Source organism: Rhinoderma darwinii, chromosome 1, assembly GCF_050947455.1.
Source record: "Rhinoderma darwinii isolate aRhiDar2 chromosome 1, aRhiDar2.hap1, whole genome shotgun sequence".
Lineage (NCBI taxonomy): Eukaryota > Metazoa > Chordata > Amphibia > Anura > Rhinodermatidae > Rhinoderma > Rhinoderma darwinii.
This window is the reverse complement of record NC_134687.1, coordinates 549,226,485-549,240,081: the sequence shown is the minus strand read 5'-3', so window position 1 is coordinate 549,240,081 and position 13,597 is coordinate 549,226,485. Positions and strand designations below refer to the sequence as shown.

General features: G+C 41.8%; 1 protein-coding gene across 5 annotated transcripts in view; it reads right to left on the bottom strand.

Moving 5' to 3' along the window:
- The window catches only part of SSBP2 (single stranded DNA binding protein 2), a 210,147-nt gene that overhangs the window by 109,243 nt on the left and 87,307 nt on the right, over nucleotides 1-13,597 (bottom strand). For all 5 annotated transcript variants that reach the window (XM_075837681.1, XM_075837709.1, XM_075837691.1 and 2 more), the window contains exon 4: nucleotides 4,649-4,733. In XM_075837681.1, coding sequence (XP_075693796.1) covers nucleotides 4,649-4,733 — 85 coding nt within the window. The remainder of the gene's footprint in view (nucleotides 1-4,648; nucleotides 4,734-13,597) is intronic.

Below are 13,597 nucleotides of genomic sequence, written 5' to 3'. Positions count from 1 at the left end.
ACACATATAATGCAGTAGAGGGACCAGAAGTGGAATAGAAGCTGTGGAGCATGCATTAGCCTAGGAGAAAGAACCCTCTTCAAGGGCGGATAAACATTTGAGAGGCCACACGGGGTAAGAGACTCCAGAGGGGCCAATGGCTGCCCAAAGAGTGAAAGGACATTTTTTGCCATGATTCACAGCAAGAGGGGACCAAAAAAAAAAAAACAAAAAAAAAAAACAAACACAGGACAGAACCGCTTTGTTTATGTCCTGTAAAAGGACCTGCACCAGGGCTGAGATCTGGCTGGTTCTCCCGATCCGGTTGTTAAAATTACAGCCAATTCAGAGAAGCGGGACCCAGAACTGCTTCCCCTGCACGCAATTGTATGCGCATCCTTGGGGTTCCTGCGTCCCTGGAGGAGTCTGTTCTAACTACAAACCCCAATAGCTTTTTCTATGGAAAATATGCCTTGTGGATTACAAATAGTTGTGATATTCTAAAGGACAGATTATTGGTTGCATCTACTACCATTCTCAAAGCGTTGTTCCATTGAGGTATTGAAGATTCCCCCAGGGCCCTTTGCTATTTAGAGTATGCTAAGGGCAAGATCTGGCCTTCGAGGGATACTTCTAAATAACCAAACAATTTTGAAATTAATCTCTCTACTACCTTGCTGTGTATAAAAGGGTCAAAGCTTCACGACGTGATTCACTTAAATTATCTCCCATCTTACTTCTCCTTAGTGCATAATATATTTGTGAATAGGAGAAAAATTCAGATATATGGCCAGATTTCATAAATGTTTTCATATTTTCGTGATACATTAGCTGATAAACAATATCCCCCCCCCCCCCCCAAAGGGTTATCAACTTTTACACATCCATACAGTGCATTTCCCCAAATTAGGGTAGATCTCAAAAACACATTTATTTCCAAAATTGCCTTGGTTAGTTCCCATATTCTCTGCACCATTTTGAACGGAACAATCCTGCTCCCTTTGAGAAGACTAGCCTCAAGACACATAAAATTATCAGAATTTTGAGATATAAATTCACTAACTGAACCTTTAACATGTGTCATCCACCATCCGCTATCTTTTACCAAACGGCATTGCTGCATTGAGTAAAGTTAGTACCTAAAATTGGGAAGCTCCAACCCGCCCGGTCTTCTTTTCGAACTGCAAATTCACCAAGCTCAGACGTGCAGGTTTCCCCTTCCATAGTGTTACCATTCCCCTTGTCAGGAGGATGTGTCCCTACACAGTGTGATACGGTCAGCGATGGTTGGAGACTGTCAGCATGTAGGGACACAGCATTTTGACAAGGGAAATCTTAACACCCATTTGTCAATGCTCTCACAGAAAGGTAGTGTTAACTATAGACACGGCACAGCAAGGGTGGAGAAGCGGGAACAGTTTGGGGAACAGCCCAGGGCCTATGGTGTACTTGCACTGCCACTCTTCTTCTGCATAATATGGGTGGCTTGGAGATCATGCTTGAGTCCACCTACATTTTAGAAGTAGCTATATATAGCTACTACTATTTGCAATAAGCCACAAGATCCAATATTCATGTGATCACCAGGACCGAAGACTGGAATAGATGACTTCACCAGGATATGCCACCATTTAAGAATCCAGGCGATGTAACCCCCATGGATTACTATTATTTTTTATAATGAAGAAGGCACAGTGCCAGCTAAACATTGCAGCTCATTCACCGATTTTCCCTTCCCTGCAACTGGCCATCCGCTGTGCAGGGAACGACAACACAGCCCCACTTTACGTGAATAGATCGGTGTTTCAGTTCCCTGCACAGTGGGTGGTCGGTAGCACAGCTGTCCAGAAGTGTCGAAGGGACCTCCATCCCTTCATTCTATGGATCGGCGTGGGTCTTGAGACCATAATGTTGTAGCATATCCTAGCGATAATAGATTGTTGTAGATGAGTCTTTGATTCAGGGATTAATTCTGACTGCCATATTGGAGTCTGGAAGAATTTTTTTTCTAAGGTGAGGAAAATTATTATTCTGCATTGTTGATCCAGAGGACCCTCATGACTTAAAAGCCAGACTGAACTGGATGAACATGTGTCTTTTTTTCGGCCTTACAAACTATGAGGCTATAATATGCCATAGCATTACACGTTGGGAATACCCCTTTAAAGCTAAAAAAAAAACAATAAGAAAATGTCTCATGTAATTTATCATGCAGAAAACACCAAATTCATTGACAGTTAAGGAATTCAGACAGCAAAATCCAATGTGGATGGAGGAAACACGAGCACTCTAAACAAACATTTAGCGTTGCGACTACTCTTCCAGATTAATGCAAATGAGGCAATAGACACTTGACAGAAGAGGACAACTCCAGTTCTTATATTTGCTTATGTTTTTATTTTATATTTAAAAATGTTATATATATATATATATATATATATATATTTATTTTTTTTAAATAAAATAATAAAATTATTTTTATTTTAGGGAAAATGCGTTTTAAAAGTGTCTTCCAGGCTGTAGTGGTCACTAACTTATTTATATCCAGCTTTTTGGAGGTCAGTTTACCCAACCTTTCAATTATACCACTGGAAACGATAAGAGCGGATATACATTTAATTAAACGTATGCATAGTAAATGAGAACTTCTTAAAGGAGTCTCTTAACAGAAAAGGAACATTACAAGGACCTCTCGATGTCAAACTGCATTTCAGGACTGTGAGAAGCAAATTAATGAAAACTCAATATGTATGGCAGCTTTCAAACAGACTATTCTAATGCAGCACCACATTGACAGAAACTCAAGTAAAGAAAATTGAATGAGAATATTTGACATACAATTATCAATAAAGCATAGATTCACATTTAAGCACTATATTACCAGAACATTTGCTTTAGTGGTGTTGTATTAATGCTGCGTTAAAGCCTTTATTACAGCTGCATCCAGTATTCTTTAGGCTTTTAAACCCAGTTCTTATCGAAGACAAACAGCAGAATTGTGAATACAGCTCTGGATTATAATAATACAGGCAGAAACTAAGGATCAGTACAAAATAAATAATGCAATGTATTTGCAAAGTTACTCGATATTTTATGTAGATTATTTCTATATATAAAGTGAAAATAGTGTTGCAGCCAAGCATCAATAGTACACAAAAGATTGCCAAATGTAAATAATTCAGGAAGCGGACGACTCTTTCCCACTGTTCCATGATTTAGCACTAAACACCAAAAATAACTCCTTCACACTTCAGCGTGTAACTGAAAATTGTACAAGCAAAACAAAAGCATTTGCATGCAATGAAGCATATGCTTAGCACATTAATATAGATAATTGTCACATTGATATAAGAAAATGACCCGATTGCAGAATAAACCAGGTTTCCCTTTATTGAAAACTACACAACATGTGATAAAGAGAAGCTATAAAGATGCTGTGAGTAAAGTCCTTCAGCAGGTGCTATTGCTTCCACAGAATGACACCCCAAACTCATCACAGCACAAATGACGGCACCTCCGGTGCTGGATGAGAGGCATAACGTGGTCATAATTCACATCCAGCGCAGCGGTGTGTCTATAGCACCCACTGAAGTACAATACTACGAGCATCTTCCTTATGAAAGGGCTCTGATAACAGATTCCCTATAGACCTAAAGTAGAATATGGAGAGATTTGTGATAAAGCAGTGTTTACGGGGCAGACATTATTTTAGACTTCCCATCAGTAATCTCAGTGAAGAACATAACCGCCAACCTCTCCGCAGCCTGAAATGGATGCTTAAATGAACCAACATATTGCATTTATCAGCATAGGAAATAGAGACATGATAAACTTTAGGTGTGAATGTGTGACTAATTGAACGTGCAAAGGCACTTTTTCTCTTATGAACATATAGTAGATGGGGCAGATTCACAGTCGACCCAAAGTGCATCCACTGTATAGCTTAGGCCCTGTTAACACAGAGCTTTTTGGCGCGTTTATGGACGCGGAAACCGCATCTAAAAACGTGCCAAAAACGGTCGAAAACGCATCCCACTGATTTCAATGGGAGACGGAGGCATTTTTTTCCCGCAAGCGGAAATAAACCCTTGCAGGAAAAAGAAGCGCCATGCCCTTTCTTCTGGCGTTTCCATCTTTGACCTCCCATTGACATCAATGGGAGGCAGAGAAAACAGTTTTCACTGCCTTTTTTTGCCCGCGGCATTGAATGGCCGCAACCAAAAAACACGGCAAAGAGTGCAGGCAGTTCAAAATCTGCCTCAAAATTCAAACCAACTAACTGAAACAACTTCACACTAAACGGATATTCCATCCAATAACTGCAAATACAACCAATTACGATAATGCGATTTTTAAGCCGTTAATAATCTTTACCAGCAGTCATTAGAACTGTGAGATGCCTACAGTGTAACATCAGTCATTTTTCAGTATGTGGAGGAGGCCAGATCATATATAGGCTCCTAGGTAGCATCTCATGTTCATTGCACCTGGGCTCGGTCAAGAACAGCACATCTGAGAATAATGCAAGTACCACGGATGTCATAAATCCCATTAACGCGAGAGCTCAGGTACAGAACGAGTCTTTACAGCAGTAAAATCACATACACGATAATGATCATTAGATTGGAAAGCTGAATGAAACGCACAGTGAAAAGTGTCAGCCACTTACGTAATCATGAAAGGCCTTTGCTTCACTTGAATGTTCACAGGTTTCCCGTCTCTCTGGAGCAGCACAGTACAGATCCCAAAATACACTGAAAAACACGCAAATGAAGAATAAATCGCTTAATAACATGTTAAAAAAAATAGAATAACCAAAACCTTAACTTAAGTGATTTCAGAATAAGCTGTTGTGTGTGTACATGAAGAAGAACACCATTTCGGACCATTATATGACTTTTTTTTCCTCTGCAGGCTCCCTCATAATTCTCAGTGGTCGCTGAGCGATCGAATGGGGCCTAACTGCTATCATGTCTTCTAAACACTGTACACATAGGAGAGCAGGATTATCCTCTTCTATCTCTCTCGAGATAGTTAGATAGATAGATATGAGATAGTTAGTTAGATAGATAGATATGAGATAGTTAGTTAGATAGATAGATATGAGATAGTTAGATAGATCGATATGAGATAGATAGATAGATAGATAGATAGATAGATAGATAGATAGATAGATAGATAGATAGATATACACATACATACTGCAGCAACATGGAAGACATCATACAACAGTAATAAGCAGCACGAAGATGAGACAGTAACACTTAGGCTGGGTTCACACAGAGTTTTTTTGCAGGAGGAAAATCTGCCTCAAAACTCTGTTTGCAAATTTTGAGGCAGATTTTCCCCAGTCTGCACGCTGCGCCGTTTTTCGCTGCGTTTTTCACCCGCGGCCGCGGGCATAAAACGCTGCGAAGAAAGCTCTTTGCCTCCCATTGATGTCAATGAGAGGTCAGAGGCGTAAACGGCCAAGATAGGGCATGTCACTTTTTCCCGCAACCGGTTTTTCCGCTCACAGGAAAAAAACGCCACCGCCTCCCATTGAAATCAATGAAAGGCATTTGCGGCCGTTTTTTGGCGCGGTTTCCACGTAAAAAAAAAATTGTCAAAAAACTCAGTGTGAACTCCCCCTTAGGCATGCTGCAGCTCCTACTGTGTTTATCTTTCTCACTCTGCTCTGGCTCCCTTCTCTATAGACTTCTATGGGCGGGGGCTCTCTCCCTCTTCCAGCTCCCTTCTCCATAGGCTTGTATGGGCAGCAGTAACTGTCTTTCTCTGCTCCCACCTCCCCTCTCCATAGACATCTATAGGCAGGCAGTGAAGAGACACTCCCCCACTTACTGAAGTTCCTCTCCTCTGCTCTGCAACTAGGGATGGATTTTGTTTCACAACAGGAGGTGGACAGCAGAATACAGGAAGGGAAACACCTAGTGGCCGTAACTTCACACAAAATTTGCATGGATAAACATGCTACATTTTAACCGTACGTAAATTACAAAGTTGATATAAACCAAGTATAGTTTTGGATTAGCAGAAGTTCATTGAACAGTTCGTGTCAATTTATTGTTCCTACTAAGTCCAAAATTTTGCGCAGATCAATTTCCCGTGCGTAGGCAGAGTGGATTTCTGGCTGATTGGTCAGCGTCATACACTTCTCTCCACAACGCCCACTTGGTCAAAAGTAAAAACACGCCCAGTTGGGCATTAAAAAAACTCATTAGCATAAATCTAAAATAGGTCATAACTTGGTGAAAATACATCGTTTTTCTAAATAAAAAACACTGCTGTCACCTACATTACAGCGCCGATCACATTATGTAGAAGATAGGGCACTTATAATGTGGTGACAGAGCCTCTGTCACCACATTATAAGTGGCCTATCTCCTACATAAGGAGATCGGCGCTATAATGTAGGTGACAGCAGTGCTTTTTATTTAGAAAAACCGATCTATTTTCACCACATTAGGAGCGATTTTAGCTTTATGCTAATTAGCTTCTTAATGCCCAAGTGGGTGTGTTTTTACTTTAGACCAAGTGGGCGTTGTACAGAGTGTATGACGCTGATCAATCCGCGTCATGCACTTCTCTCCATTCATTTAGACAGCGCATAGTGACACCGCATTATTCACGATGTGCGGTCTTATACTGACATATTAACATTACTGAAGTGTTTAGACCGTGACTAGACATTCCTTCCAGACAGGAAGGTATGTCTTTTCACAATCCCTGCACTTCGTTAACGTTTGTTTCGTACTTACAGCAGAGCAAGCGTAATCTCGCTAGCTCACGCTGTAAATGACAGGTTACAGCGAGATTACGCTTTTCTCTGCTGGAAGCACCAAACAAACATTAACGAAGTACAGGGATTGTGAATAGACATACCGTCCTGTCTGGAAGGAATGTCTAGTCACTGTCTAAACACTTCAGCAGCGTTAATGTGTCAGTATAAGACACCCACTTGGGCATTAAGAAGCTAATTAGCATAAAGCTAAAATCGCTCCTAATGTGGTGAAAATAGATCGGTTTTTCTAAATAAAAAGCACTGCTGTCACCTACATTATAGCGCCGATCTCCTTATGTAGGAGATAGGCCACTTATAATGTGGTGACAGCCTCTTTAAGGCTGAAATAGACCTTATCCTTAAGGAGTTAAACCGTATGCAGTAAGCTCCCCTTAGTGGTGACAGTAGACAAACATAATTTTAGAATTTAAAGGAAGTCTGTCACCAGAATGTCTGTACTACACTAGTAACAGTGTATTGTAGAAATCCTGTTTCCAGCATTTATTTTAAATTTCTGCTTACTGCCTGCTTTGTAGAGAAACCCGTTTTATTAACTTTATGCTAATGAAAATTTAGGTAAAACGAGGGCGTCACCGAGGTATTAGTTGTTATTTTGTCCGAAATACGCAAGCCCGCAACCCAAGTCAAGGGTCCTCACTGTCTTGTGAGTCCCTACACTAGAACGAATACCTCATTTTTATCATGTATACTTTTTTCAGGAGGCAGCCAGGCCTCGTAATGCTGGGGGACAATAGTGTACCATTGTCTGGTGTGGAGTGCAGGGCAGCCCGCCCTATCTAATAGTATGGGCGTGACTAATAGGCTGTGATCCGGCAAGATATGCTACGACGTGCGACCAACACATTTTTTGTAGCTTTGGTTTTTTTTGTGCAGTGAGAACACTGAGCAGCCACTCCTCAAGATTAGTGGCAGCGGATATCACTAGAATATTGTATATGGGCACTCTTCCCCCCTATGCGGCATTTGTGGCTTGTCTGCCTCCTATTGGAGACTTGTGTTAACTTTCCCATTTAGTAAGTATGGCCTGTCCTGTTTTTTTTAGTAAAGAGCAGGGACATGTGCGCGTTACAGACAATACGAGGCCAGGCATGAACGCTCAGATTACGCTGCCTGGCCCCTGTCAATCAATGTATGAAGGGAGGGAGGGGGATTGAACTGGGGAGCGATGTAAGAGCATTTAGGAGAAATGGTGACGCCCTCGTTGTACCTAAATGCTCATTTGCAGGCAGTAAGCAGAAATTGAAAATAAACATTAGAAACAGGTTAGTCTCCTCTACAATACACGGTAACTTGTTTTTAATACAGAAATTCTGGTGACCGACTCCCTTTAACTCAGTCCATGCAGGGGATTTGGAGCTTTGTATCATAACAGAACTCCAACCACTAGAAAGATATATTAAGAACTTAAATTTGCAAAACAAAATTTACAGATTTAAATAAAGACAAAAACTAAAAAAAAAAAAAAAACATTCTGATTAAGAGACGTTAACTTTTCCCTACTCCATGAATTAAACAATAAAAAAAAAAAAACACAATAAAATGGGAGCAGGGTTATGCAGAAAACATTTAATAAAATTGGCAAATTTGCTGCTCAGGAGCTGGGGGACAACCCCCATTGGGAGTTACATTAATTTTCACTCTCTTGATATTTTTAACATCCTGACAATCGAGGAAAACGCAGCATTTTGATTTCAGGGGAGGAAACATACATTGACCCCTTCCCGCTCCTTGATGTACTATTCTGTCATGCTGAGCGCATCGTTCGCGCTCAGTGACGGAATGGTACGTCATGGGGATAACGCATTGCCTGCTTATGGTGTCCCAGACAAATTTATATGCCCAACAGTATATGACCAAGGACCCCACATCATTTTATGCCCAATCCCACAGGTGGACTCCTGTAGACGCAGCACAGTTGGGCAAGTTCTGGGGACTGCTCTAGAACATGGGGATTCGAAAAACCCAGCCATTAGGACCTACTGGAGTACAGACATGTTACACCACACCCCAATGTACCACATGGTCACGTCCAGGATGCGTGATGAGGCAATACTTCGCTTCTTACATTATGCGGATAATGAGCAGTGCCCACCCCGAGATTACCCCAGTTTTGACCGTTTGTATAAACGGAGACCCCTATTAGACCATTTGAGTGCCGGTTTGCCCAAGCATACACCCCCGAGAAGTGTATTTCTATTGAGTAGTCCTTGGTACATTTTAAAGGGAGGCTTCTACTCCGCCAGTACCTGCCGGGTAAGAGGGCAAGGTATGGCGTGAAGATGTATAAGCTGTGCGAGAGTGCATCAGGGTATACCTACAAATTTAGAATATATGAAGGGAAGGACAGCAGTATTCAGCCCCCAGAATACCCCCCCCCCCCCAAACTGGGAATTAACTGAAAAATTGTGTGGGATTTGGTGTACCCGGTGTCTGACCAGGTTTACCACCTCTACCTGGATAATTTTTATACCAGGTTCCCACTCTTCAATGCCTCGCTTCCAGAAGTCCTGCGGCATGCGGCACTGCTTAGAAGACATCTGAGAGGCTTCCCTAGGACAGTGCTTGTGCAAACACTCAGAAGGGGTGAGAGCAGGGCACATTCTAGCAGCAACATATTGTGTGTCAAGTACAAGAGAGAAGTCCTTGTATTGACAATACATGGCCACACCAGTACCCACGTACCTGTACGAGGTACCAGTACAGAGACCCCCAAACCAGACTGCATCCTGGACTACAATAGGTACATGGGAGGGGTGGACTTGTCAGATCATGTCCGGAAGCCCTACAGCGCCATGCAGAAATCGAGGGTGTGGTAGAAGAAGCTGGCCGTGCACATCATACAGATGGCATTGTACAATGCGTATGTGCTACGTTGATGTGCAGGCCAGAGGGGAACTTTCCTGGAATTTCAAGAAATGATTATCAAGAACCTAATCTTTAGGGACCAGGAATAATTACTATTAGGGCTTATTCATATGGCTGTGTATGGTCCGTGATATATGGATCGTATTTCGCCTGCATTTCCCGGACCGTACACGGTTTAAGAAGTCGGGCTCCCAGCATCAGTTATCTATGATGCTAGGAGTCAGTGCCTCCCCGCAGGTAAACGGTCCTGTACTGTAATCTTAGGCAATGACTCCTAGCATCATAGATAACTGATGCTAGGAGCCCGGCTTCTTAAACGGTGTTCGGTCCAGGAAATACAGGCGACATGCGATCCGTATATCACGGACCAAACACAGCAATGTGAGTAAGCCCTAATAGTATATAACCCCATCATTTCCCTCACAGATTGACCCAATGTTACCTATTATAATCATTATCGCAAGTGATCCCATCAAGTAGCTCGCTCACAGTCATAATGGACAACATTGGGTTAATGTGTGAGGTACATGATGGGGTTAATTACTATTAATGTGAGGCACATGGAGGTTCAAGCCATTTCAGAACTGAACTGGTACCTAAAAAAATGGCTTTTGAAATTTTCTTGAAAATATGAGAAATTGCCGTTTATGTTCTAAGCCTTGTAACGTCCTAGAAAAATAAAAGAATGTTCAAAAAATTATGCCAATCTAAAGTAGACATATGAGAAATGTTAATTAGTAACTATTTTGTGTGGTATAACCGTCTGCCTTACAGGCAAACACATTTAAATTAAAAAATCTGCTAATTTTTCAAAATCTGCTAAAAATGTTGCTATTTTTCACAAATAAACACTCAATGTATTGACCAAATTTTACCGCTAACATAAAGCCCAATGTGTCACGAGAAAACCATCTCAGACTCTTGGATAGGTAAAAGGATTCGTAAGGCCCAAACTAGGCTGCGTCCTTAAGGGGTTAAAAAGCAGAGATACATAAACTATTGAGGTCTGTATAATGCCGCATAGTTTTAAATAACAGATTAAGTCTGTGTAAAAAATAAAAAATAAAACATATAGGCCACATGCAATATAAAATGGATGACCTCAGTTTCCCAATGGGTTTCATCAGCCATCTTGATTTTCCACTTTGTTGAATGAAGTCCAGATTTTTACCTTCTAGGATCGGCACAGGCTGTAAAACGGCTACTAAAGCCGAGAAACTAAAATATTAATGACAATCTAGGCATCTAGACTGTTTGTTCTATGCTTGTTGGAGCCGGTGTGCTCAGACACATACTGCTGAAGATGATTAATAGTAGTTCTTGTGAGTCTCCATAAAAGCTTTACACATGCACTTATTGGTGGGTATCCAGATTTTGGATGCATAGACAGATACAGCAATCAAGGAGTTTCGAGAAAAGCTATGATAACAGTGTTTTTGTCTGAAAAGCATAGCCATTTATACATGGTTTCTTGTTCTCCTGCACTATAAATGAAAAATAAATCTGAAAACAAATTTAGACAAAAAGTCTTAACCTGTTGACGACCAAGCATGGTACATGTACATCATAGGGGGAGGGGGGCTGCATGGAGCCAGCTCACAGGCGGAGCCCGCTCCATATGTTGCGGGTGCCAGCTGTAACCTCGCTTTAACGGTCGGGATCAGAAAACTCTGATCCCAGTTGCTTAACCACTTAGATGCCACGGTCAGTAGAGGTCACGGCATTGAAGCCATCAGAAAAAAGGGCCGCACCCCTGACACAATTGCAGGGTGGCAATAGTTGTCATGGCAGTCTAGGGACCTAACAAAGTTTCCCAGGTCTGCCAGAGGCAGGGCTTAACAGGAGCCAATAAAAGCACAATATATTGCCCAAAAAAATAAAACATAACTGCTATCGCTGCGTCCGTAAAAGTCTGAATTATTACAAGATAACCTTATTTAACCCACATAGTAAACGCCGTAAAAATAAATACAAATGTTAGAATTGCTGTTTTTTAGTCACCTCGTCTCCTACAACAAAATGGAATTAAAAAAAGTTAGCAAAAAGTTGTATGTACCCCATAATGGTACTAATAAAAACTAAAGCTTGCTCTGCAAAAAGCAAGCCCTCACATAGCTTCATCGATGGAAAAAACAAAAGTTCCCTTAAGATCTCAAGTCTCAAAGCTAATAGGGGAAAAATGCACACATTTATGTCCAGATGAATTATGCAGTATGCTTATAAGATCATTGTGTGCAAAAGACTGTATAATAGGGCTGGGCAAGTAATCGAAAAAAACAACACACAACAACAAAACTTTAGCCCATATTAACAGACGTCATCTTGCGCATTTCGGTTTCTTCTATTTTTTTTCCTCGGTTCCAACTATAAAATCCAACAGTAGAGCATCGCCGGACTCTCACGGCTCGGCGCAGACAAGCGCGAGGCAGTGATGATATCGCGCCTGTCTGCACCGAGCCACACAGACCGGAGGAGCAGAGGAATCTCCTCCATTCGTTGTTGGAATCGGGTTAGGTGGGTATGTATTTTATTAGGTACTTTTGGGACTGTGTAGCGGGAGCTTTGGGGGCATCATACTTTGTGGGGGACAACTATAGGGGCATTATACAGTGTGGAGGGCAGCTATAGTGAGAATTATACCATGTGGAGGTCAGTTATAGGGGCATTATACTGTGTGGGGGACAACTATAAGGGCATTATACCATGTGGAGGGCAGCTATAGTGGGAATTATACCATGTGGAGGTCAGTTATAGGGGCATTATACTGTGTGGAGGTCAGTTATAGGGGCATTATACTCTGTGTGGAGAACTATGGGGGCAATATACTGTGTGGGGGCAGTGTCAGGGGTTGTACTCAATACAGTAATTTACAGCAGGCCCAGGGGATAAATATTAATTCAATGGCGTAACATGCACATAGGGGGCGTGGTATGCAAAAAATGGGTGTAGCCTAAATAATCGTACTCTAGGTTACATGTTCAATTAATCAGGATTTTGATTCAGGTCATAATCGCCCAGCCCTAGGGACTAAGCCGCACCTAGCATTTCAAGCCGGCCTTTCAAATAAATGACCAACCAAGTCATTCTTGGTGTTATGGAATAGCTATGCGAGCGATTCCCCAAAGGCTGCAGGACACTGCTGGGAGTGAGCATGCAAATTAATCCGCAACCTCAAATCCATCACAACTCTGATCAACAAAGTCTAAGGCTACTCTATGGTTTTCGCCAGAGCCGTCCACAAGGCAGGATGTTTTTTGCTGCATAGAACCCAGGTTGTTTTAGCAGAGTTCAGTGCTGGATAAGAGGTGCAATGGAGGCAAACCTGAACAGGATAACCAGACAGCCAGAGGGTAAACAGAAAACCCAAAATCAGAAGCAAGTGGATATAGCAGAGGTCAAAACCAGCCGGGAGCAGATAATCCAAATCAGTAAACAAGGGGTTATCCAGTGACAAGCCGAGGTCAGTTTCCAAGAAGTCCAGAAGTCAGGAGGTATAGGGTATTGTCAGAAGCTTGATCAAAACACCTGAAGACAAGAAAATCACAGGCACAGAACAAGTGGAGGAAGCCAGGTATAAATACTCCACCATTACCTCTAATAGGGAGAAAGACAGAGAACAGAGATAGGCTCAAAGTAAAACCAGAACTGCCCAGAAGCTAGACCAGTAGTCAGGGCTATCTTAAAGGAACAGACGTTTCCCAACACTTGGATGTTCTGTATACGCCTGAGAGGCAGCCGTGCTTGCTGAATCAGCTCTCCATTCCCGCTGATAGGAAGGGGTCCTGAGTGGGGGGGGGGGCTGATCTATGATGTACATAAGCCTTAATAGGGCATATTTGACTGGAATGATCGTTGTAAGGCAAAACCTTTAGTAAATAAAAAAAAGTGTTTTTGATGCGCAATTTTACATTTTGGTTGAGGAAAAGAAATAGACTAAATATTGTTCTTCAT